The following is a 26,223-nucleotide window of genomic DNA, read 5'->3' as shown; positions in this document are numbered from 1 at the left end:
TCATTCATATGTTCTTACGACCTGACAGAGTTGAGAAAGCCATGATCTTACTAGACTTTTCTTCCAAAGGAATATGCCATGATACAGAGTGCATGGGTCTTTGACCAAAGCAGGAACAACACTGCCTATCATGCGTGGGTAGCTCAAATGTGCAGGAATTACAATTTCATAGTGCAAACCTGCTAGGAGGTACATATATACATTTGTTAAACATTCTTATAATACCACTACTACAGTATCAAATAAATATACATACAAACATATACTAAAGGCTTTTTCTCCCTTACACGGGGGGGGGTAGCCAAAAATAAAAAGGCATAGAAAACACCCGCACCCATTTCATTTCCCATATATTCCACTCCCCTCCACCCACCTCCCTCCCTCCTATCTTGGCATCTCCTGGATGACGGGTCATCCCTGTATCCTGTCCACTGCCCTGGGTCAGAAACAGTGTGGCAAGACACAGCACATCCACAGCAAGGCCGCTTCATAAATTCGGCGACCCCCCCTCTCCGTCCCCTCATGCAGAAAAGGAGAAGACGGGGAGAAATGCTACTGGTTCATAGAACACTGAAAAGTAAGAAGTTGGGAAGAGACAGCATCCACTAAAGGGATGATCTTGGACTGGTGGATGTTAGTCGGTCTTTGGGATTGTGATATGGGCGTTTGTGAAAATGGGACTGAGTATGCCTAGGGATTGAACTATTATTTGCTCTAAGCTTCAATATCTTTGAACACTGATCAGAAGAATGGCTACACTGTCCAGGGACAAGACAGTAGCTAGATTGAGGCTGAAATGACATTCTTGAAAAGTCGTGTGTGATGCTAAAAGAGGAATTAGTGAAACATCTATGTACAGGAATCTGTTTAGAATTGTGCTCATGACATTTATGAAGGAAACTGAAAACACTGACCTATTTTGTTACAATATATGCATGTAAGCATGGTAGGAATGAAGGAATGCTCTGCATAGGTGTCAACAGAGGAGGTGGTGGAAGAGGAATAGGAACCTCCAGAGTGCCGTGAATGACTAGGTAGTACAGGAGGTAGCAAGGCATGATGAGGCAATTCTTTTAACTTCTTAGAAAGCTTTGTCACAAATGTTAGTAAAGACTCATCTGTCTGATAACTAAAAGAAGAAGCAATCCTTTGCTCATATGGAGTGAAAAACAAAAAGATGAATAGTTACCCCAAAACAAGTTGGAGTCTAGTGCATGCACTACAGTGTTTGTACAAACCTAGCTGTAAGAATGAGGGAAAGAAAAAAAAAACATACGCATCAAAATACCTGTGAAACCATATAGTTTACTTCTGCACAAATCACAAATAAATCATCACTTAAAGGTCTCACAAAAGAAATATGAAGTTTTTGTCCACTACCACCATTTAACATAATGGTGGTTAAGAAAATACTGACAAGTTTCTTGTAAGAGTTGTATTGATACAAAAGTATGATATTAGGGAGAGCAAATGAGTTCTTTCGACAATGGCTGTGGAAGAACTGACGCCACATGGCATCAAGCAAGTTCATTGGTGGGAACCTGCTACATGGTTCCACCATGGAATCCACACAATTACACATACAAGCAAGGCTAACTGATGCAATCAATCATATTTACACAATTATACAATATTACAAATACAACACACTTGACACATGCCCACTACAACTCAGTTAACCCCTTCGATACAATGACGCCTACGTAGGTGTCATGAGGAGCAAGTGGGTATGCGAGGATGCCGATGTTGGCATCTTGATTATATATATTGTAGTTGTACCTGCGTGACCCCCATACTCTGTAAACTGGCTTCATCATATTTTCTATGGTTATCAAAATTCATGGGTGAAAGAGAACGAGCAATACAGCGGTGACTTTATTTTTTATAATGTGAGTATTATGACGCAACATCACACGTCTGGCAGCTAATGCTGCCTGCGAGATTTTGGCCTGTATTGAAGGGGTTAACCAGAATCTGGCTAATGGCTCAATATCTGGCAGAACAAATATTGGCCATTTCACCACATGAATTTTTGCCAAATAATATGAAGATGGATTTTATTCTCAACGAAATTGCTGAAGCTAAATAAAAATGGAAATGTGTAAGCATTGAGTAATTAATATGCATTTCATTTATTTATTTCAAGGTGTGCAAAGATGGTGTGTGGAACAAGGTGGATGGGAGGAAATAGAAGGAAGGGTAATGAATGGTGGGATGAAGAAGCAAAGAAGGGTGTAGAAGAGAAGAAGCAGGCTTTCATAGATTGGATACAAATTAGGACGAGGGAATTTTATGAGAGGTATAAAGTAAAGAGAAGAAAAGTAAAGCATAAGAAAAATGAGGCAAAGAGGAGAGCAGATGTGAAATGGGATAAGAGTATGCTAAAATTGTGAAAGTAATAAACATAAGAGAAGAAGAGAAGAAGGAGTTTGAATGTGTTTGAGATGAGGTGTCTGAGAAGTATGGTGGGGGTTACTAGGCTGGATAGAGTGAGAAATGAGGAGGTGAGGAGGAGAACGGGTGAAAAAGGATTTGGGAGATAGGGTTGATGAAAGAATATTAGGATGGTTTGGACACATGGAAAGAATGAGTGAAGAAAGACTAGTAAAAGAGGTATGGAAGGCAGATATGGAGGGAGTGAACATGAGGGGACGTCCTAGGATGAGGTGGATGGATGGGGTGAAGGGGGCTTTGGGGAAGAGGGGAATGTCTGTTGAGGAAGGAAGGGAGAGGACGGAAGACAGAGGTGAGTGGAGAATGGTTGTATATGGATGATGTTGTGACTGCATGAGGAGGAAGGGGGGTGGGGTAGTATGTGTGAGTAAATTTTGACGCAGCCCGAAGGGATGTCTCCCCGTCCTCGCCTTATATGCAAAGGGGGACAGAGAAGGGGGGTCGCCGATTAAATGAAGCGGCCTTGCTGTGGATGTACTGTGTCTTGCGACACTGCTGACCCAGGGCGGTGGGCAGGGTGCAGGGATGACCCGTCATCCAGGAGGTGCTCAGATAAGAGGAAGGGTGGGAGGGGTGTGGAGTGTATTTAGGGATGAAATGGGTGGGAGTGTTTTTATGCCTTTCCCTTTTTGGCTACCTCCCTTGGAAGGGGGAAAAAGCCTTGGTATATGTATGTATGTATGTAATAAAAAAATGTTTTGGAAAGAAATTAAGAGAGGAAGAGGAGAATCAAGTAGAGAAAAGGTAAAAGGTGCAGATGGAGAGATGATAATGGAAGAGAAGGCAGTGAGAAGAAGGTGGGCAGAGTATTTTAGGGAGTTGCTAAATGTGAAGGAGGTTAGGGAGGGAAAGGTAGTTGCAGTGGGAAGTGCTAAGAAAATGACTAATGAGTGAGGAAAATGGAGGAGAAATAAGGAAAGATGAAGTGAAAGCAGCTGTTAAGATGATGAGAGCAGGTAAGGCACCTGGGTTGGATGGATGCCATGAAGAATATCTGAAAAACGGAGGTACAGTGATGGTGGACTGGCTGGTGAGGTTATTTAAAGTTTGTTTAAGAGAAGGTAGAGTGCCAGAGGACTGGAGGAGTGCCTGTATAGTTCCACTTTACAAGGGAAAAGGGAACAAGTGTGAGTGTAGTAGTTTCAGAGGGATCAGCTTGTTAAGTGTAGTTGGGAAAGTAGATACAGCTTAGATAACAGGTTTTTAGAGAAAACTGAGTGCGAGAGAGACTTGGGAGTTCTAGTGAGTCTGGACCTTAAAACCAGGAAACAGTGCATTAGTGCCAGGAATAAAGCTAACAGAGCATTAGGTTTCATTGCTAGGATGGTAACGAATAGAAGTGCAGAGGTAATTATCAAACTCTAGCAATAGTTAGACCCATCCTTGACTGTGCGGTACAGTTTTGGTATCTGTCCTATAGAATGGGCATAAATTCACTAGAATCGGTACAGAGAAGAGTGACCAGAATGATACATGGACTCAGAAATTTGGCTTATGAGGGGAGGCTTAGGCACCTTAACTGGAAAGACGCAGTGTGCGGGGGGATCTAATAGAGATGTCATCATATTAAAACAACAGGGCAGGACTCATAGTAATGGATCTAAACTGGTTAAATTTAGATTTAAGAAGGAAATAGGCAAGAATTGGTGTACTAATAGGGTGGTCAATGATTGGAATAGACTTAGTAACCTTATAGTGACAGGTGGGTATGGAGCTGCCTTGTTTGTGGTCTCTTGCAGTCTCCTTCATTCTTATGTTCTTATGGGAGGGTCTTAATTGAGAGGATTAGGAGAGGAACAGAGGGAGTAATTGGTGAGGAACAGTGTGGGTTTAGGACTGGTAGGGGTTGTGTAGATCAGATTTTTGTGGTAAGACAGATATGTGAGAAAGCTATAGGAAAAGATAAGGATAGATTTTGGTCTTTTATGGATCTGGAAAAGTCTTACGACAGGGTAGACAGGAAGGCACTGTGGGAGGTTTTGCAGATATATGGTATAGGAGGAAAGTTGATAAGAGCAATCAAGAGTTTTTATGAGAGTAGTAGAGCTTGTGTTAGGATTAGAAATGGAGAGAGTGAGTGGTTTGAGATAAAGGTGGGACTTTGTCAGGGATGTGTTATGTCACCCTGGGTGTTCAATTTATACATGGATGGGGTGGTGCAAGAGGTGAATGCAAGGGTAGTGGGTCAGGGATTGGAGATGGTTAAAAAAAAATGGGGAAAAGTAGATGGTTAAAAAAAAATGGGGAAAAGTGGGAGATAATCCAGTTGTTCTTTACTGACAACACTGCACTTGTAGCAGGATCAGAGGAGGGATCGAGGAAGTTAGTAACAGAGTTTGGGAAAGTGTGTGAAAGAAGGAAGTTGAAGATAAATGTGGGTAAAAGTAAGGTGATGAGATGTACAAGGGGAGAGGATGGCAGCAGGCTGGAAGTGAGTATTAAGGGAGAGAGACTGGAGGAAGTGGATAGTTGGGTGGAAATGTGGGAGAAGTGGAGGTGGAGGTAGAATATAGATTGAGAAAAGTGACTAAATGCCTTGGGGATTAAAAAGTGTAATGAGAAACAGATATCTGGGAATGGATGCTAAGAGATTTTATGAAGGAGTGATTGTGCTGACATCACTGTATGGGGCAGAAACATGGAACATGAGAGGAAGAGAGTTTGAATGTGTTTGAGATGAAATGTCTGAGAAGTATGATAGGGGTTACTAGGCTAGATAGAGTGAGAAATGAGGAGGTGAGGAGGACAGTGGTGGAAAGGGAGTTGGGAGATAGGGTTGATGAAAGAGTAATAGGATGATTTGGACACATGGAAATAATGAGTCAAGAAAGATGAGTAAAAGAGGTGTGGAAGGCAGAGTTGGAAGGAGTGAACATGAGGGGTCAACCTAGGATGAGATGGATGGATGGGGGTAAAAGGGGCATTGGGAAAGAGGGGAATGTCTGTTGAGGAAGGACGGGAGAGGACAGAAGATAGGGGTGAATGGAGAAGGGTTGTGTATGGATGATACTTTGATGCATGAGGGGGAGTGGGTGGGGGATGGGGGGGTGAGGGAGTATGTATGAGAAATAAATCAACACAGCCCAAAGGGTCTCCATCTTCTCCTTTTCTGCATGAGGGGATGGAGAGGGGAAGTTGCTGAATAATGAAGCCGCCTTGATGTGCTGTGTCTCGTGACACTGCTTCTGACCTAGGGCAGTGAACAAGATGCAGGGATGACCCATCATACAGGAGATGCCAAGATAAGAGGGAGGGAAGAGGGTAGAGGGGAGTGGAGTGGAGTATGTAGGGGATGGAATGGGTGGGAGTGGTTTCTTTGCCATTGTCTTTTGGCTACCTCCCATGTAAGGGGGTTAAAAAGCCTTTGGTATATGAATGTATGTAATGTATGTATTTCAAGAGAATTCCCACTAACCTGAATGTATGAAGAGAATGTGAAAATGACTTGGGGGTGTTAGAGAGTCCTGACCTTAAATCCAGGAAACAGTGCAGTAGTATCAGAAATAGAGCTAAAAGGACATAATGATTTATTGCTAGGACTTGCAAACAAAAGTGCAGATGTAGTTATTAAACTCTGGTTAACCCATCCTTGAGTATGTGGTACAATTTTGTTCTCCGTCCTATTGAATGGATATTAATTCACTATAATTAGTACGGCTCGGGTTCCGAATAGCGACTGTCATAACAGCGACTGTCAATAAAGCGACTTCACAATCGCGATTCTTTTAAAACAGCGACCATCACAACAGCGACCACATGATAGCGATTGTATTATAAGAGCGACTGTCATAACAGCGACATTATCGCATCAGCAGTCCTCCAAATGTTGCTATCATTATTTTTTTTATAATTGAAAGAAAATATATTATTAAGATAATTAGAAAAAATTACTTATACATCATTTCAGGTAACAATATTTTTTGCACATACTGTGTGAAAATGAAATGAAATTTATGAAACAAATTATCTAAATTGAAATTATACAACTTTCATATGTGGACTAAGGTAAATGGTGTTATCATTGCACAAAAAGTTGCCTAACATTGATAACATATTATAACAAGGAGTCTAGGGTTGGGTTGTTCAAAAACTAATTCTGGCGTTAGTTTATCTTGATGTTCATGATGCTTAATGTCAAGATAGATTTAACGCCAAGATAATGCAAAATTTTAATTTAAACAACCCAGTCCAGAAGTTCAACATCATTATGAGCATGCAGGAGGGGAGCGCATCGAATGTAGGATGTTTCGGCCACTGACGTTTCGGCCAGAACTCTGCAGGGTAGGACGTTTCGGCCAGTCCTCCAAATGTTGCTATTATTATTTACTTGTTATTGAAAGAAAATATATTATTAAAAGAATTAAGAAATATATATATATATATATATATAATATATATATATATATATATATATATAATATATATATATATATATATATCATTTCAAGTGACAATATTTTTTTAACATGTGTGAAAACGAAATTAAATTTGTGAAACAAATTATCTAAATTGAAATTATACAGTGCACCAAATTATCTAAATTAAAATCATACAACTTTCATGTGTGGACTAAGGTAAATGGTGTTATTGTTGCACAAAAAGTTGCCCAACATTGATAACATATTATAACAAGGAGTCTAGGGTTGGGTTGTTCAAAAACTAATTCTGGCGTTAGTTTATCTTGATGTTCATGATGCTTAATGTCAAGATAGATTTAACGCCAAGACAATGTAAAAATTTGTTTTGAACAACCCAGTCCAGAAGTTCAACATCATTATGAGGGTCTACGACAGAACGTCGAAAGACAGAATGTCGAATGGTCAAAATGTCGACACGACAGATGGTCGAATGCGACATAATGTCGGAATATGCATTTAACTGATTATTCAGTCATGTGTGCCTTTTATATTAGTGGCACTTGACCAATCATGACTAAAAGAGGTTGTTTGAAGATGGATATTGTTTTAAAGACAATCTAACTCGGCAATAAAGATCGATATTTCTCAAATCACTCGACGCATTATGGCCGCCAGGCATGATTTTCTTCTTTAACATAACAATGAAGATAAAACAATTTAAACAACAGTCACTTATACCAGTTTTCTTTGTATTGTATTCGAATAAATGTAGTTCAAGAATTGATTTTGAAATTAAATATTTACTTAATGTACAGTCAAGAAACTTTTTTCCTCCTTTTTGAGCAACGAAGACTTCTGCCATGTTTTCTTTGTATTGTATTCGAATGAATGTAGTTCAAGAATTGATTTTGAAATTAGAATATTCACTTTATGTATAGCCAAGAAAGTTGATTAGGATTTCAGTATAGTTGTTGAGCGTGAACACAGGTTTGCTTTTTTCAGTCATTTTATGTACATAATCACATCGATATCTGAAGTTTCGCCATTTTGTCGCAGTCGACATTCTGTCGTTTCGACGTTCTGTCTTTCGACATTGTGTCGTGCACCGTCATTATGAGCATGCAGGAGGGGAGCGCATCGAATGTAGGATGTTTCGGCCACTGACGTTTCGGCCAGAACTCTGCAGGGTAGGACGTTTCGGCCAGTCCTCCAAATGTTGCTATAATTATTTACTTATTATTGAAAAAAAATGTATTATTAAAAGAATTAAAGAAATATATATAATTTCAAGTGACAATATTTTTGCACATACTGTGTGAAAACGAAATTAATTTTATGAAACAAATTATCTAAATTGAAATTATACAGTGCACCAAATTATCTAAATTAGAATTATACAGCTTTCATGTGTGGACTAAGGTAAATGGTGTTATTGTTGCACAAAAAGTTGTCTAACATTGATAACATATCATAACAAGGAGTCTAGGGTTGGGTTGTTCAAAAACTAATTCTGGCGTTAGTTTATCTTGATGTTAAAAGTCATGGTAACGCTCTGTGTTACCATGATGTTTAATGTCAAGATAGATTCAACGCCAAGATAGTGCAAAAAATTATTTTGAACAACCCAGTCCAGAAGTTCAACATCATTATGAGCATGCAGGAGGGGAGCGCATCGAATGTAGGATGTTTCGGCCACAGACATTTAGGCAACTGACGTTTCGGCAAGAACTATGCAGGGTACGACGTTTCGGCCAATCCTAAATGTTTCTATTATTATTTACTTATTATTGAAAGAAAAATATTATAAAAAGAATTAAAAAACCGACGACCGAGCAACCGACCAGTAAATTCACTTCAGTGAACTTATCTCACGAAGTGAACACAAACATGTAAACACAAACAAATAAATATGAGCGATAGAAACATAAGTCTGCGACCTTTTGAGCATATTTCATTCTGAACCTATCTCACAAAGTAAACACAACTGAACGCGTAAATACAAACACGAAAACACAAGCAATTGAAATATAAGTCTGCGACCATTCTGACCGGTCGGTAGTAAAGTCGCTATTATTACAGTCGCTGTTATAATGCGGTCGCCATTAGGACAGTCGCCGTTTTGAAAGTCGCTCACCTGATTACGTCGCCCTTATGAAGTCGCTATTATGACTGTCGCTGTTTTGACAGTCGCTATCCGGCCCGGATCCCAATTAGTACAGAGGAGGATAATCAAAATTATACAAGGGCCTAGAAATTTACCTTAAAAACATAGGCTTAGGTACCTTACACTCACTGGAAAAATGTAGAGTGGTGGGGTGATCAAATAGAGGTATTCAAATGGGTCAAGGGCTTTAACAAGGGTGATCCATGCAAGGTCATCATATTAAGACAGCAAAATAGGACTCATAGGAATGGTTTTAAGTTGGACAAATTTAGATTTAAGAAGGAAATGGCAAGAACTAGTTTACCAATAGAATGGATAACTAATGGAATAGACATAATATGTATTGAGTGCTTAAATTATTGGTTGTTTTGAGTGAAGATTAGATAACCTTATAGATGGGGATGGTAGGTGGTAATGGACATTGAACTGCCTAGTATCAGCCTTATGGTTGCTTGTAGTCTTCTTCTAATATTCTTATGATTGCATATATGGAATATCTTGAACAAGGCTGTTGTTGTTATAGATTTGTGTGCAGTGCTCTGGACATGTGATGGGCCATTAGTGCAGGCCTGTAAACAAAGAATAGATGCATTCTAATACATATTTTTTCATCAAAGTTACACAATACTGTATATATTTAATAAGCAACATATGGTATCTTTTATCATAAAAAATCCTGTGTTTGATGTGTTTTTACACATGAAGTGTAAGATTGATCTTAGTGTAGATTTTAACTGTGATTGTGCATGGCATAAGAGGCTGACAACGAATGAATGTATGATTATATAGTATGTATTCTTTATGTTACAGCATATTTAAACCTATTTCATAGGTAATATTCTTTAAGTACATTCAGTATTATAGCTAGCTAGTGATCCTAATGGGAGGAGTTAAGTCTGTGACATCACTAAAGACAGCTAAACTAGCTAGGCTTAGTGCTGACAAAAGAAGCACCCTTTTCAAAACTGCTATGTCTTGCTACATTTAAGAAAATGTACTGAAAGGCCAGAAAATTTTCAGAATGGGATTATTTTATAAAAGTGCCGTAACATTGTATTTTCCAAAAGGTTTCATGCTGAAAAGAATAGACTTTCACTGTATTGAAATGCTAATCCTATGTTTATCAATATTATGTATGTTTCACCCACCATTTTGCTGATACATTTTTCAGCTTAGTTATATTAACAGTTAAGCATTAATGTTTACACATTGTCCAGGATTTATTAGACACATTGTCGTAAGTTTCATGTGAAAGTGAGTTGATGTCAAAAGAGTAGATTTGAAGTTGTTTATTGTTGTTGTCGTTCCCTAGACTGTCTGTCTGAGCAGTCCCGTCTCCCCAAGGAATACCACAGCCGAAACTGGGTTTTCCCACAAATCCTTTATAGAGTGTATGTTGTGTTGTTTGCGTGCATGATTGTGTATAATGCAGTCTTCCATTATGTGTTGTATGGTATGGGGTGAAGTGTTACATCCTGGGCAGCTGTTCACAATGCGGTCATCCAGCCTCTTCTGGTAGCTAAGAAGTGCTGGGTGGTGGCTGCACCGCAGTCTGGTCAGGTGGACTCTGTCCTTTCGTGGGAGAGAGGATTCAGAAGGGTGGATATCAGGGGGTTTGGCATGCAGCAGTGTGTTGTCTTTCAGTGTGTTAATGGAGCGGTGAGTGATATGATTATGAATATGTTTCCGGAGGCTGGTATTTGGTGGTTGTGGAGGAAGAGAAGAGAGTATCTGTGTTGTTATTATTGACTATATTTTTCTTTTTCTTTTCATTTTCAGACGTTAAAAAAACCAGATTATTTTGGCAGATTTGGGAAGATACACAAAGTAGTAATAAATCATAGCACAAGCTATGCGGGTTCACAGGTAAGTTACCATTGGAATTGTTTTGTCAGTATCAAGTACATATTTTTTATACTATTCTAACCTAATTAGTTACGTTCAGACTACGTACCTTAATTTCTCCCCTTTACAAGGGAGGTAGCTGTAAACTGAGGTAATAAGAATGAATATAGTAAAAGTAGAATATGCTTTATAGCATACTAAAAACTTTAATACCTTTTCATTTTCTATAGAAAGTGTGATAGGATAAATCATTATCATCATCAATTGGGAGCATACACCAGGGAGATTGTTGTTCCATTCACATGTTGTCACCAGTCCGTCCCCATGGTCTCTGTATGAACTCCCATGCAGCCACCCTCCCTTTCCACTTCAAAGAACTCTTGACAGGTTTGATCAACTTGTTCCACCAGTGAAGTCTGTGGGCTTCCATCCCCTTCATCTCCTCCATCAAGGGTTGTCTTTTGCGGAGACAACCCTGTGAGTGGGATCAACTTCAGGGAAACATGCCACATGCCCATGTAGCCAGAGTTGACATTCATGAATTATACAGGGAACAGGCTTAGACTGAGTTTCATGGTACAGTCTCTGGTATGATATAGTCATTACAAAGGATTACAAAGGCGGAGCATGCCGACAGGAGACCTTTAGGTCCATATCTAGGTAGGACCAAAAGATCTCCTGTTGGCATTTCAGTGATACCCCATGATTCTCCAAAGGTACTTGGTATCAAAGATATTGAGACGCATCTTCAAGTCAACATTCAGTGTCCATGTCTTAGATTCATACAGCAAGAGAGGGAGCACAAGGGACTTGAAGATTCGGATCATAGTCCTTTGTAGATATCAACAATGCCATATACTCTGGATGAGTGCTTCCATAACATCATGGGCAATGCCAGTCCTTTGAAGTTCCTCCTAACATAACCCACCATTGTTATGCACTACACTACCAAGGTATGTGAAGTTTTCTAAGACCTCAGTATCCTTGCTACATGCATGGACATACTGAATTGTGTCATCCAGTACCCAAGGACCAGGAGACCTAAAGTCCAAGTGGTTTTGCCTCCCTATGAATTGATTCAAGGGCTACAAACAGGACCTCCAAGGACTCGGCAAGAAGGACAGCATCATCAGCAAAGACATGGTCAAGACTTTAGTATTGCCAATTGATGTTCTACAGTGACATCAATTGACACCTCCATTCAATACTTAGTCTGTGTTGGTGTTGAAAAGTGTTAAGAGGAGGAAGCACCCTTGTCTCACTCTTGAATTAACAGAATAGAAACTGGACATGCCTTCTCCATACTTGACAGCACTCTGTGCCCCAGAGTATAAGCCAGTCATCAACTCCGTAATCTTAGCAAGAATCCTATAGATCTGCAGAAGATCCCAGGGCCCATGATGCACTGAGTCTGATGCCTTCTTGAGATCACCATAAGCTGTAGGAAAAGCCCTGTTGAAACTCATGTCATCACTCCACACAAATACAGAATGCTAGGATCTGATTAGTTGTTGACTTACCTAGTATAAACCCAGACTACTCAGTCCTCTGAAACTTTAGTAGATGATTAACCCATATCAGCAACAGATGGACTAGCACCATATCTGACACACTGAGCAGTGTAATACCATAGTAGTTGTTGAAGTCCTTCCGGTCCCCCTTCCCCTTCCAGTTAGGAATGACCAGAACTTTTTTCTAGTCAGAGGGAATAGTATTGGACTACCAGACAGCAGGTAGTACCACATGCAACCCACAGATCATGGTCTTGTCTTCAATTTTTAGCAACTCTGCACTGATTTTTTTTATGCCAGCTGCTATTTCATCCTTTAATTTACTCATAGCCTCTTTGAATTGTGTCAGAGAGGGCAGAGATTAGTTTTTTGGTGGGTCAGCAACTGCCATCTAAACACCATCAAGGGGATGAAGTCCATTTGGAGGGTCACTCATGAGCAACTGCTCAAAATAGTTGGCAAAGGGCTACAAACCCCCATATCTGATACTAGCTGGCAATCAACTGTTTGGACTGTGCTCATCTGAGTCATATATTTGGAACAGAGTTTCTTCAGGGCTAGGTAAGCAGACCTGAGGTCAGCCTCAGTGATTCTCCTGATGTGCCTCTCTTTATCTATCCTCATGAGAGCTCTCATCTGCAACAGCACACCAGCACTCAATCTTGGACACTTTCCAACACACTCCTTGGCAGGCTTCAGAATTCACATTTAAAGGTGTCCCACAGTTCTTCAGGATCCTCAAGTGTCAAGTACTTCAATCCAATTATTAATTGGTACCACGTACTCCAGGGCCCACATATCATCCCTGAGCTTCTCCAGATAAAACCCAGGTGGGTTACATCTCAGGATTCTCCTGGATTTGATATGCAGTCATGAGTGTTGCAACCACAAGTCAGTGATCACTTAATTCGGCACACTGATAAACCCTGCAATTCTGCAGAATCTTCCTATGAGTACAAACAAGTATGTAATTGATCACCCTGGCCACTCCTCCATCATTGTAGCTTTCATCTTTGGAATCAGGAATCAATAATCCTCTTCCTTCTGGACCTTGTGAAGTTCCAAAAGAGAGAACTGTTAATATTCCTGGTTGCAGAATCATGGTGGTCAATATATACTTCATAGTCAGCTCTGTTGGTGCCAGTAACTGCACTGAAGTTGTGCAAAACAGGTGTGTTTCGTGGTTGGCATTGGTCAACTAGAGAGTCAAGCTTGGCATAGAACATCTCTTACTCAAAAGAAAACTAGATTACAAGGAGGTAGCTATGATATCCTCCATGTCATGTCCACAACACCAATCATTGGTCCTTATTGTGGGTAAATAGGAGATGTCTAGGGAAATGTTATAATATATTTATAATGTAATTGTCTAATTTTCATGTGATAAAAATTAGAATTATGTCTTGGATGTATTTTTTGTTTGGGTTATGGTATTATAGAATTATTTTTCTTAATTTCTAGGGGCCGAGTGCATCAGCATACGTTACCTACCAACGAGCAGAAGATGCGCTAAAGGCAATACAAACCGTAAATAATATTCATATTGATGGTCGAACCTTGAAGGCATCATTAGGAACCACGAAGTATTGCTCCCATTTTATGAAGAATCAGCAATGTCCTAAGCCAGACTGCATGTATCTTCATGAGTTGGGTAAGACATTAACTTCAAAGTGTTATTTTTATAGATAAATAAATGTGTATTTACCTAATTTACCTAATTGTAGTATACAGGAAAGGAGCAATGCACATTGGGTCTTGTCTCCTATTCTCTAATTTTCTGACATACCACCTAGACTTAAATTCATGTACAGTTCCAACTTAATCTATATCTTTGAATTCAAATTATTATTAGATTTGAACTTGTGTATTGTTTGAGCTTGGACATCACCTAAGCTATTCCACATATACATCTATATGGAAAACTGTATTTCTTCACCTCCTTTTGACATGTGGTCTCTCTTAATTTACTTCATGACCTCTTAAAGCCCTCCCCCCATCTTTAATCAGAAAATCTCTTCTATCAATGCAATCTATCTCCTTTAGTGACCTGAACACCATAATCATGTCACCTCTTTCTCTTCGATCTTTCAAAGTTGGCAGACCTTTAGTCTTTCCTCGTATGGTTTATCTGCCAGGTTGAGAACCAGTTTGGTTGCTACCCTTTGTACTCTCAATCTTCCTTATAACCTTCATTGTGTGTGGGGACCATACAACATACACATACCAATGGCTTTTTCCCCCTTACAAGGGAGGTAGCCAAAAAACAAAAGCATAAAATCCATTCCTACCCATAGAAGGAAGGGTAGTGAGTGGTGGGATGAGGAAACAAAGAAGGTTGTAGAAGAGAAGAAGCGAGCTTTCACAGATTGGTTACAAAATAGGACGAGGGAGTCATATGAGACGTACAAAGAAAAGAAAAGAGAAGTAAAGCAAAAGGTAAAGGAGGCAAAGAGGAGAGCAGATGTGAAGTGGGGTAAGAGTATGACAGAAAATTTTGAAAGTAATAAAAAGATGTTTTGGAAAGAAATTAAGAGAGGAAGAGGAGGCGAATTAAGTAGAGAAGAAAAGGTAAAAGGTGCAGATGGAGAGATGATAATGGAAGAGAAGGCAGTAAGGGGAAGATGGGCAGAATATTTTAGGGAGTTGCTAAATGTGAAGGAGGATAGGGAGGGAAAGATAGTTGCAGTGGGAAATGCTAAGAAAATGAGAGTGATGAGTGAAGAGAATGGAGGAGAAATAAGGAAGGATGAAGTGAAGGCAGTTGTTAAGATGATGAAAGCAGGTAAGGCACCTGGTCTGGATGGATGCCATGTACAGTGATGGTGGACTGGTTGGTGAGGTTATTTAATGTTTGCTGGAGAGAGGGTAGAGTGCCGGAGGACTGGAGGAGTGCCTGTATAGTTCCACTTTACAAGGGAAAAGTGGACAAGTGTGAATGTAGTCGTTTCAGAGTGATTAGCTTGTTAAGTGTAGTTGGGAAGGCTTATGGGAGGATCTTGATTGAGAGGATTAGGAGAGGAACAGAGGGAGTAATTGGTGAGGAACAGTGGATTTAGGATGGGTAGAGGCTGTGTAGATCAGATCTTTGTGGTAAGACAAATATGTGAGAAAGCTATAGGAAAGGGGAAGGATGTTTTTTGGGCTTTTATAGATTTGGAAAAGGCTTACGATAGGGTAGACAGAAAGGCACTGTGGGAGGTACTGAAGATATATGGGATAGGAGGAAAGCTTCTAGGAGCTTTCAAGAGTTTTTACGATAGTAGAGCTTGTGTCAGGATTAGAAATGGAGAGAGTGAGTGGTTCGAGATAAAGTTGGGACTTCGTCAAGGATGCGTTGTGTCGCCCAGGCTGTTCAACTTATATATGGATGGGGGTAGTGCGAGAGGTAAATGCAAGGGTAGTGGGTCAGGGATTGGAGATGGTTAAAGAAAATGGAGAAAAGTGGGAGGTGAGCCAGCTGTTGTTTGCTGATGACACTGCGCTTGTGGCAGGATTGGAGGAGGGACTGAGGAAGTTGGTGACCGAGTTTGGGAGAGTATGTGATAGAAGAAAGCTAAAGATAAATGTGGGTAAAAGTAAAGTGATGAGATGTACAAGGGGTGAAAGTGGCAGTAGACTGTAAGTGAACATTAAGGGAGAGCGACTGGAGGAAGTGGATAGTTTTATATACTTGGGTGCAAATGTGGCAGGAAAAGGTGGAGTGAAGGTGGAGGTAGAATGTAGATTGAGAGAAGCGAGTAAATGCCTTGGTGGATTGAAGAGTGTAATGAGGAATAGACATTTGGGAATGGAAGCTAAGAGGAGACTGTATGAAGGAGTGATTGTGCCAACAGTACTGTATGGGGCAGAAACATGGAACATAAGAGAGGAGGAGTTTGAATGTGTTTGAGATGAGGTGTTTGAGAAGTATGATGGGGTTACTAGGCTAGATAGAGTGAGAAATGAGGAGGTGAGGAGAAGAACGGGGGTGGAAAGGGAGTTGGGAGATAGGGTTGATGAAAGAGTATTAGGATGGTTTGGACGCATGGAAAGAATGAGTGAAGAAAGACTAGTAAAAGAGGTATGGAAGGCAGATTTGGAGGGAGTGAACATGAGGGGACGTCCTAGGATGAGGTGGATGGATGGGGTGAAGGGGGCTTTGGGGAAGAGGGGAATGTCTGTTGAGGAAGGACGGGAGAGGACAGAAGACAGGGGTGAATGGAGAATGGTAGTATATGGATGATGTTGTGATGCATGAGGTGGAATGGGCGGGGGGATGGGGGGTAAGGTAGTATGTGTGATCAAAATTTGACGCAGCCCGAAGGGATTTCTCCCCGTCTTCTCCTTTTATGCATGGGGGGACAGAGAGAGGGGTCGCCGATTTAATGAAGCAGCCTTACTGTGGATGTGCTGTGTCTTGCGACACTGCCTCTGACCCAGGGCAGTGGACAAGGTGCAGGGATGACTCCGTCATCCAGGAGGTGCTAAGATCGGAGGTAGGGAGGAGGGGTGTGGAGTGTATTCAGGGATGGAATGGGTGGAAATGATTTTATGCCTTTTCCTTTTTGGCTACCTCCCTTGTAAAGGGGAAGAGCCGTGGTATATGTATGTGTGTCACTCTTTTCAACTTTTATCATAATCAATTCCACATTGTTTTTTCCTTTTGTTATCTTGGTCACATTAAAGCCTTTCTTAGTCAAAAATATTACTCACCCCTGTTTTTCCTTTCTATTTTTCATCCAATGGTTGTATAGACCTTGCCCCACAGTGTTTGGTGGTATAGGACTTTTTAATTTCATTTCTTCAATACCCATTATGTCTAATTTTTCTAATGCCAGATAGTCATTAGATTCGTTCAGTCCTGAAATCATGCCATCTATAAGCTATTTATTTTTTTTTCTTGTCCTGTCCTGTCTATCATTTTTTTTTTTTTTTTTTTTTTTGTAAAAAAATTTCTCGGCCTCAGACGTGTGTGTGTGTACATACCTAGTTGTATTTTACTGGAAGAGAGCTATGCTTGTAGTGACCCATTTTTGTATCTTTCAGCATCCAGTTTGATCTCAAATTCATGCATAGTTTTTGCACTCACCGTTTCTTCAGTTTGTTCCAGATATCTATCACTCTGTGTGGGAACTATTCTTTTTCAAATCTCTTCTGTAACTATCCTTTTTAAGTTCCTTTTTGTGTCCTCTGGTTTTTCTTCTATCCCACTTTAATGAGTCGTCTCTATCAAGGACTTCCATCCCTTTCATAATTCTGTATATGGTTAGCAGGTCTCCTCTTTCTCTTTGTTCCAGGATTGGTAGTTTGAGTTTGTCCAATCTTTTTTTTTGTATGTCAGTTTGGAGAGTGTTGGTGCCATCATTGTCACTGCTCTTTAAAAATTCTAATTTCTTTATCTTTTTAGTACTAGGTGTCCATTGTGTCGCAGCATACTCCAATTTTGGTCTTGTCAATGTAACTGATATTTTCTTTACCATTTCTTCATGTGGTCAAAAGCCACTTTCATTGATCTTAATAAATTGAAAGTTTTTCCGACTAATTTGTAGATATGTTTGTCTGGTGCCATGTCATTGGTGATAGTTACTCCAAGGTCCCTTTCCGAGTTGACTTTTTTAATTTCCTTTGTACCAAGGTTAGTCCAGATATTCTCTTTTTGCTTTTTCCAAATTCCATTATTCTACATTTCTTGATGTTGAATTTCTTTTCACTCTTGTGACTCCATTTCCAGATTTTGTCCAGGTCTTCTTGTAATGATTTGCAATTTCCCTCTGTACTTACTCTCTTTAGTAGTTTTGCATCATCTACAAAGAAGTTCATTTAACATTCCACACCTCCATCCATGTCAATTATACATATGGCAAACATTATCAGAGCCAATACAGAGCCTTGTGGGACTCCACTTATCATTTCTTTCCAATTTGAATTCTTGTCTCTGAGTACCATCGTCATTTTTCTCCCAGTCAGGAAATCTTTAATCCATTCCAGTAACGTTCCTTGTATTCCACCTATTGTTTCAATTTTTCTTAGTAGCTTTTTGTGTGGTACTTTGTCAAATGCCTTTTGTAAATCTAAGACGGTACAATCTGCCCCTCTGTCCCTTTCTTGAATTATTTCTATTAATCTTGAGTAAAAGCATATTAAGTTTGTGGCACATGATCTTCCACTTATAAATCCAAATTGTTTTGGATTTAGTATTTTGTTTTCCTCCAAGTGTTTAAACCATTTACTTTTGATAACTTTTTTTGCATATTTTTGCTACAGTACTTGTAAGGAAGACCAGTCTATAGTTTGTTGGGTTTCTTTGTCTCCTCCTTTGTATATTGGTACAATATTTGTATTTTTCCAATCTTGTGGTACTTTTCCTTTAATGAGAAATCAATTATCTTGTGTATTTTGTCCGTTAGTTCATCTACACATTCAATATTCAATTTGCAATTCCATCTGGCCCATGTGACTTTCTGACATCAAGGTTTTTTATCTGTTCCCCTTATTTCTTTCTGTGTCACCATTATTTCTTTCATTGCAGGGGATCTTTCTGTCCTTCCTCTCAATTTTGTGAGTTTTCACTTGTGAATACAGATTTAAAATGTTTTATCATAATTTCAGCCATTTCTACATCTATATAATTTTTTATTTCCTTCATGCAGTTTCACTATTTCGTGTTTGTCTTTAAGTTTGTCATTTACATATCTGTACAATAGTTTAGGTTGGTCCTAACATTTTTCTGTTATGTCTTTTTCATAGTTTCTTTTTTCTTCCCTGCATATTTTTACATTCGTTTCTTAGTTTGATGTTTGCCTTTTTTTTTCCTCCATTTTTTTTTTCCTCCATCTTTTTGCTCTTCTATCTTTAGCTTCACTACACTTTTTGTTATACCAACACTTTATGTATACCCTTTTTTGTTTCTTTGCTATGTATTTATCTGTTCCCTGTTTGTATTTTTCTTTTAATATGTTCCACTTCTCTTCCATCTTTGTTTCTTCATTTAAAAAATTTTCCCATTTTGTATTTTGGAAAAAGAAAATGCTAACTTTTTCAAAGTCCGATTTGTTGTACATCAATCTTCCTTTTCTACATTTCTCACCTCTTCACACATCATATTGTACATTTAGTTTGAACTCTATTAATATGTGGTCACTCTTCCCAACTGGTGTCTTGTATTCCATTTTGTCCACTATTTCAGGCTCAGATGTGAATATTACGTCTAGTCTTGACAGTTCTTCATTGTTTCTATATCTGGTGTTTTCTTTCACCCATTGAGTCAATGCGTATTCAGTGGTCATATCCAGTAGAATATTTCCCCAAAGTTCCTCTCCACCTGTTACTGTCATTTTTTCTCAACATATTTCCTTTGCATTAAAGTCACCCATAATTACTATGTTTCCTCCTTTCATTAATTCAATTAATGTATTTGTTGTGTCTTACAGTAGTTTAGAATGATCACTATCAGTCCAAGCCTGTGTTTTGGGGGCATATATACTACTATAAATTTTCCACTATAACATTTCCGTTTTCAACTTTAATCATAGTTCTGAATGATTTTTTCCATCTGTTATCATTGTCACATTTAAACTTTTTTTCATTTAGTAAAAAAAGTGATTCCTCCACTCTGTTTTTCCATTCTATTTTTTGTCCATTAGTTATATAGACCTTGTCCTATAGTGTTTGATGGTAGTGGACCTTTCAATTTTGTCTCCACAATTCCCATTATGTCAAGTTTCTCTGTTAACAGATAGTTGTTTAATTTGTTTAGTCCAGAAATTCTATGCATATGTTATTTTTAATTTCTTCCTTGTCTTTTTTGGTATATGTTTTTTTTTTTTTCTTATTTTTGATGTACCATTTTCTCAGCCTCAAGTCCAGTACTCTCCAAAAAGACTCATTATTTTCAGTCTGTTCTTTTCTCTCTTTTTTTTTTTTTTTTTCATTTGCTTCATTCCTAATTGCCTTTTCTTTTTCTATTTCCTCATTTCCTTTTTATCCATGCATTTTTATATTTTTCACTATTTGCTAGCTTTGCTGCTTTTGATAGTACTTCAGCTATCATTTGAGTCCTTATTTTTATTTTTAGTAGCCTATAGTGTTTTTCTCTAGAGTATTGCCCCTTCCTATGCATCTCATCGATGTCTTTGTCGAACTCTTGACCCTCTTCCTGAACCACTTTCAGAATTTCCTTTGCAATTTCTTTCTCCTCTTTTTCTCTTTGATATTTGTATACATTGTTTTCTTTAACCCCTTCGATACGATGACACCTATGTAGGTGTCATGAGGAGCATGTGGGTACGCGAGGATTCCGATTTCGGCGTCTTGATGATATATATTGTAGTTGTACCTGCATGACTTCCATACTCTGTAAACTGGCTTCATCATATTTTCTATGGTTATCAAAATTCATGGGTGAAAGAGAACGAGCAATACAGCAGTAACTTTATTTTTTATAAGGCGAGTATCATGACGCAACATTGCACGTCTGGCAGCTAATGCTGCCCGCGAGATTTTGGCCTGTATTGAAGGGGTTAATACCATAAACTATAGTGCACTTTTTTTTTATCTACCGTGTGTCTGACCCAATTTTCCTTTTCTTTAACCACTTCCATACGGTGATGCCTGCGTAGGCGGCGTGTGGAGCAAGTGGGTACTCGATGATGCCGACGTCGGCATCTTGATTATATTTATTGTAGTCGTACCTACGTAACCTCCATTCTCTCTAAACTGGCTTCATCATATTTTCTATGGTTATCAAAATACACGGGTGAAAGAGAATGAACGATTGAGCACTGACTTTATTTTTTTATAATGCGATTATTATGACGCAACATCGCACGTCGGGCAGCTAATGCTGCCAGACGTGCAATGTGCCCCGGAGTGAAGAGGTTAATTACCATTTCTTTAGCATTTTCCTCTACCTGCTGTTGTACTATTTCTTTAAATGTTATTTTCTGATTTTCTTGTTGTTTCCACTGATTTTTTATTTCTAGGAGATCTGTCTTCTTAATTGATTCTCCCACTTTTTTGGTCACTGCTTGTAATTGTTCTTTGACCCCTTTTTTTTAGTTCCTCTTTTTTGTTTCTGTCTTCAGTTTTCTTGTTATCACTTCTGATTATGCTTATTTTACTTTTTAGTTCATTAAGCTCTGTTAATTTTTTCATTAGCTTTTTGTAGATTAGTCATTTCTCTGTGCATTGCTCAATAATGTATTCTTACATATAACAAAGGCCTTTTTCCTCCTTATAAGGGAGGTAGCCAAAAAACAAAGGCACAAAAACCTCTCCCACCCATTCCATCCCTAACACACTCCTCTCCCCTCCACCCTCTTCCCTCCCTCTTATCTTGGCACCTCCTGGATGATGGGTCATCCCTGCATCTTGTCCACTGCCTTGGGTCAGAAGCAGTGTCACAAGACAGAGCACATCCACAGCAAGGCCAGTTCATTAAATTAGTGATCCCCCTCTCCGTCCCCATAGTATACTGCTATACCTAGATTCCCTCTCTGCATCTAACCCTTTACCTAATATTGTGTTTGTTTGTGTATGTACAGTAAACTTACTTTATAGTATTTCTGTCATGTAGTATGCATTCTTTATGTAATGTTTTCTTGATGTTCACAACAGGAGATGAGGCAGCAAGTTTTACTAAAGAAGAAATGCAGCAAGGAAAGCATCAGGAATTCGAAAAGAAATTACATGACCACTATCTAGGGTCTATGAATAGTACAGAGAAAAATAGGTAATTGAGGAGTTACTAGCAAAGTAATTTTCATGATGAAAATGAAATACTTGCAATTTATTATTTTCTATGTCATGTTACATTTTCTTTTTTAATTTTCCATACAGTACCACATTAACACCCACTACAAGCACCACCACAACCAGTAATTGTAGTAGTAGTAGTACGACAACCACCACCACCTCGACAAGCAGCAGTAGTAACAGCAGCAGCAACAGTAAAAGAAATTCATCGTCATCAAATAATAAAGAAAGTAATGCACCAAAAAATTCACAAGATTCAAGTATACCTTCACCTGGCATTCGGGAGGCTTGGCCATCTCTTAATGCAGCCTCATCCAAAGATAGCAAAAAGTCTAAAGGATCCAAAGGAGAACGTAGCAATAATTCAGCAAGACACACACCTACAGAAGAGCATAATAATAATAAAAGGTTAGTTTTTATGATCTTATATATTTTTCATAGTTTAGGGTAACACTGAAATTTTTTTTGACAAATTTATAATGTCAAAGGCATATTGCATTTTATGACTAAATCATAGAATATTTTCATTCAATCTATATTAGATTCGTCTTGTGTTTAGGTGCAAATATATTTAGAGGGCTTCATGTTTGAAGACCAGGAGATTAATGTCTTCAAAATATGACATTGAATGATCACTTTTTACTAAATACATTACTGGACAGTTGAGGAATTACTGTGTAGTCATGGATAATTGTTTTGAATATACTATCTCCCTGTCAGGGGTATTGGCTGCATGTTATTGTGAGGTTAAAAGCTGCTGTGTAGCATGCAGCTGACAGTTTAGGGTCTATATGGAGCACCCCTATGGAACAGAGTCACATATAATTTTGTTTGTGATAGAGGAAATTTCTATTCAGAGAAATGATGATACTTTATTATACTGTGCCCCTCTGTTATGCTGACCCCCTACTCTTAATACTGTTCTGTACCAATTATCTGAATATTCATTTCCTTTTTTGCTGAACCCCATGGTAGGGGGAGAAAAATACTACCACCGAGTGTTCCCACTTGAGTTGTAAAAGGCGACAAAAACAGGACTGAGATAGGACTAGGCAGCCGACTCTGTAGCCTCAAGAGGGACATTTAGAGGGTTTGGGAGTTTTCCAACCAGAATCCTAAGGTTTAGGTCTTTTAGTGTGCATGGTTATGGTACAGGGAGAGTAAAAGGGAAGAGGTAGGCAGTATGTTTGTGAGATGGATGTGTTGCCATTAAGTGAAACTGAGTTGAAAGGGAGTTGTGAGTTTGAGTTTGGGAGTGTAGTTGGGAGGGTGTCAGGAGTGAAGAGAGGATGAGGGAGAGAAGGGATGGCAATACTAGTAAGTGAAGAGATAGGTAAACGTGTGGTGTAGTGGAAGGAGGTTTCTTCAAGGTTAATGTGGATGAAGGTGAAACTGGAAAGGGAGATGAGGGTTTTTGTGAGAAGAATGTAGAGGAAAGGGAGGCTTTTTGGATAGATTTAATTGAATGCATACAGGATTTAGGGAGAAATGTCACTGTAATGGTATTGGGAGATCTCAATTCTAGGTTAGGGGATGAATGAATAGACAGAGTAGTTGGGAAGTATGGAGTTCCAGGAAAAATGTTAGTGGAGCAATGATGGTGATGTGTCTAGGGAGTTGATGATAGCAAATACAGTGTTTAGGAAGAAAGTCAGGCATAAGTACACATGGGAGAGGGTGGTGGATGGAGAGGTGTTAGATAGGGCTTTAATGGACTATATAGTGGTAACCAGGAGAAGAGTAGGAAGAGTTTTGGATGTACATATTCTAAGAGGAGAGAATGAGGGAATGTCAGATAATATTTTGGTGGAAAGTAAGTTGAGAGGGGAGGATAGATGGAAAAAGAGGAAAAAGACAGAAGGTAGGGAGGTGCTTAGAGTGAACTGCTTAAATGAGAAAGAAAAGGATTACAAGAAGCTGAGAGAGCACTGGGAAGGAGTGAAGGATAGAGTAGAATTAGGAGTGGGGAGGAATGGGGATGGTCACAAGGTGTGCAGAGATGGTGTGTGGAACAAGGAAGACAGGAGGAAATAGAAGGAAGTGTAGTGAGTGGTGGGATAAGGAAGCAAAAAAGGTTGTAGAAGAGCAGAAGTGAGCTTTCACAGATTGGTTAAATAGGACAAGAGAATCATATGAAAAGTACAAAGAAAAGAGAAGTAAAGCATAAGATAAAGGAAGCAAAGAGGATAGCAGATGTGAAATGGGGTAAGAGTGTGACAGAAAATTTTGAAAGTAATAAAACAATGTTTTGGAAAGAAATTAAGAGATGAAAAGGCAAATCAAGTAAAGAAGAAAAGGTAAATGGTGTAGATGGAGAGATGATAATGCAAGAGAAGCAGTAAGAGGAAGATGGGCAGAATATTTTAGGGAGTTGCTATATGTGAAGGAGGATGGGAAGGGAAAGATAGTTGCAGTAGGAAGCGCTAAGAAAATGACTGTGATGAGTGAGGAAAATGGAGGAGAAATAAGGAAAGATTAAGTGAAGGTAGTTGTAAAGATGATGAGAGCAGGTAAGGCACCTAGGTTGGATGGTCATATAGAATGTCTGAAAAAGGGAGGTACATTGATGGTGGACTGACTGGCTGGTGAGGTTTTTTAATGTTTGTTTAAGAGAGAGTGCCAGAAGACTGGAGGTGCCTGTATAGTTCCACCTTACAAGGGAAAAGGGGACAAGTGTTAGTGTAGTAGTTTCAGAGGGATCAGCTTGATATTCCCCCACTCTCTCCCCATAGAGCATGTACATCCTTAACTCTTCTTACTGTACTCCTGGTTACCACTATATAGTCCATTAACGCTCTGTCTACCATCCTTCCATCCACCACCCTCTCCAATGTGTACTTATGCTTGACTTTCTTCCCAGAGAATGTATTGCAAAGGATTACAAAGGCGTAGCATGCCGACAGGAGACCTTTTGGTCCATAACTAGGTTGGATGTGGAAAAATATATAATAATGGTAAAATAAAATAAAGATAGTAATATAAATAATAATAAATAAAATAAATGCATAGGTATAGTTAGATAATACACAAACAGGTAAATAGTAAATAATGATAAATTGACAGATAAATAATAATAAATGAACATCAAGTAAATAATAAACAGACAATAACAAATAATATTAAATGGCAGTCATTACAGCATCTTGCTTAGATGTTTAAACGAATCTTAACCCCTTCCATACAGTGCCGCATACATAGGCGTCATGAGGAGCAAGTGGATACGCGAGGCTGCCATATCGGCGTCTTGATTATATTTATTGTTGTTGCCCCTCCATAATGACTTACTCTCTAAACTGTCTGTAATCACATTTTCTATTGTTATCAAAATTCACGGGTGAAAGAGAGAACGATCGATATAAGCGGTGACTATATTTTATGATGCGAGTATTATTACGACACATCGTACGGCTGGCATTGGATGCTGCCCGCGAAATTTAAGGTCCTTACTGAAGAGTTTAAAGCTCTAGACACACTACCATCAACCCTCCATTACGATTTTTTCCTGGCACTCCACACTTCCCAACCACTTCAGCTATTGGCTCATCTCCTACTCTAGCATTAAGATCTCCCAATACCACAATACTGACATTTCTCCATAAACACTCTATGCACTCATTTAAATCTGCCCAAAAGCCTCCCTTTCCTCTACACTCTTCTCACTACCAGGCTGTATGCACTTGCAAAAAACTATGTCTCTCTTCCCAGTTTAATTTTCATCCACATTAACCTTGAAGAAGCCTCCTTCCACTCCACTACACATTTACCTATCTCTTCACTTACTAGTATAGCCACCCCTTCTCTCCCTTGCCCTCTCTTCACTTCTGAGAACCTATCTACACTTCCAAACTTACACTCACAACTCCCTCTTAACTCATTTTCACTCATTGCCAACACATTCATCTTTCTTCTCACAAACGTACTGCCTATCCCTTCCCTTTTGTTCACATCTGTACCTTATCCATGCACATTAAAAGACCCAAACCTTAGAACAGTGGTTGGAAAACTCCTAGACCCTCTTATGCTTTTACCTTTTTTTAGGAATGTCCCCGGCGGGGCTATAGGGAGAAGGATGCCTAGTCCAATCCCTGTCCCGTATTTTGTCGCTGTGTATGACTCAAGTGGGAAGACTTGGTGGCAGTATTCTTGTCCCCTAACACAG

General features: G+C 39.1%; 1 protein-coding gene across 4 annotated transcripts in view; it reads left to right on the top strand.

Annotated features, from left to right (window-relative positions):
• LOC143022228 (uncharacterized) overlaps nucleotides 1–26,223 on the top strand; it is an 88,320-nt gene that overhangs the window by 32,929 nt on the left and 29,168 nt on the right. For all 4 annotated transcript variants that reach the window (XM_076180347.1, XM_076180363.1, XM_076180355.1 and 1 more), the window contains exons 4-7: nucleotides 10,756–10,842; nucleotides 13,794–13,983; nucleotides 21,927–22,041; nucleotides 22,149–22,472. In XM_076180347.1, coding sequence (XP_076036462.1) covers nucleotides 10,756–10,842; nucleotides 13,794–13,983; nucleotides 21,927–22,041; nucleotides 22,149–22,472 — 716 coding nt within the window. The remainder of the gene's footprint in view (nucleotides 1–10,755; nucleotides 10,843–13,793; nucleotides 13,984–21,926; nucleotides 22,042–22,148; nucleotides 22,473–26,223) is intronic.

The sequence above is a fragment of the Oratosquilla oratoria genome, chromosome 3 (genome assembly GCF_046742065.1).
Source record: "Oratosquilla oratoria isolate Oo_2021 chromosome 3, ASM4674206v1, whole genome shotgun sequence".
Lineage (NCBI taxonomy): Eukaryota > Metazoa > Arthropoda > Malacostraca > Stomatopoda > Squillidae > Oratosquilla > Oratosquilla oratoria.
The sequence above is the reverse complement of the archived record's forward strand: the minus strand, read 5'-3'. Positions and strand labels throughout refer to the sequence as shown.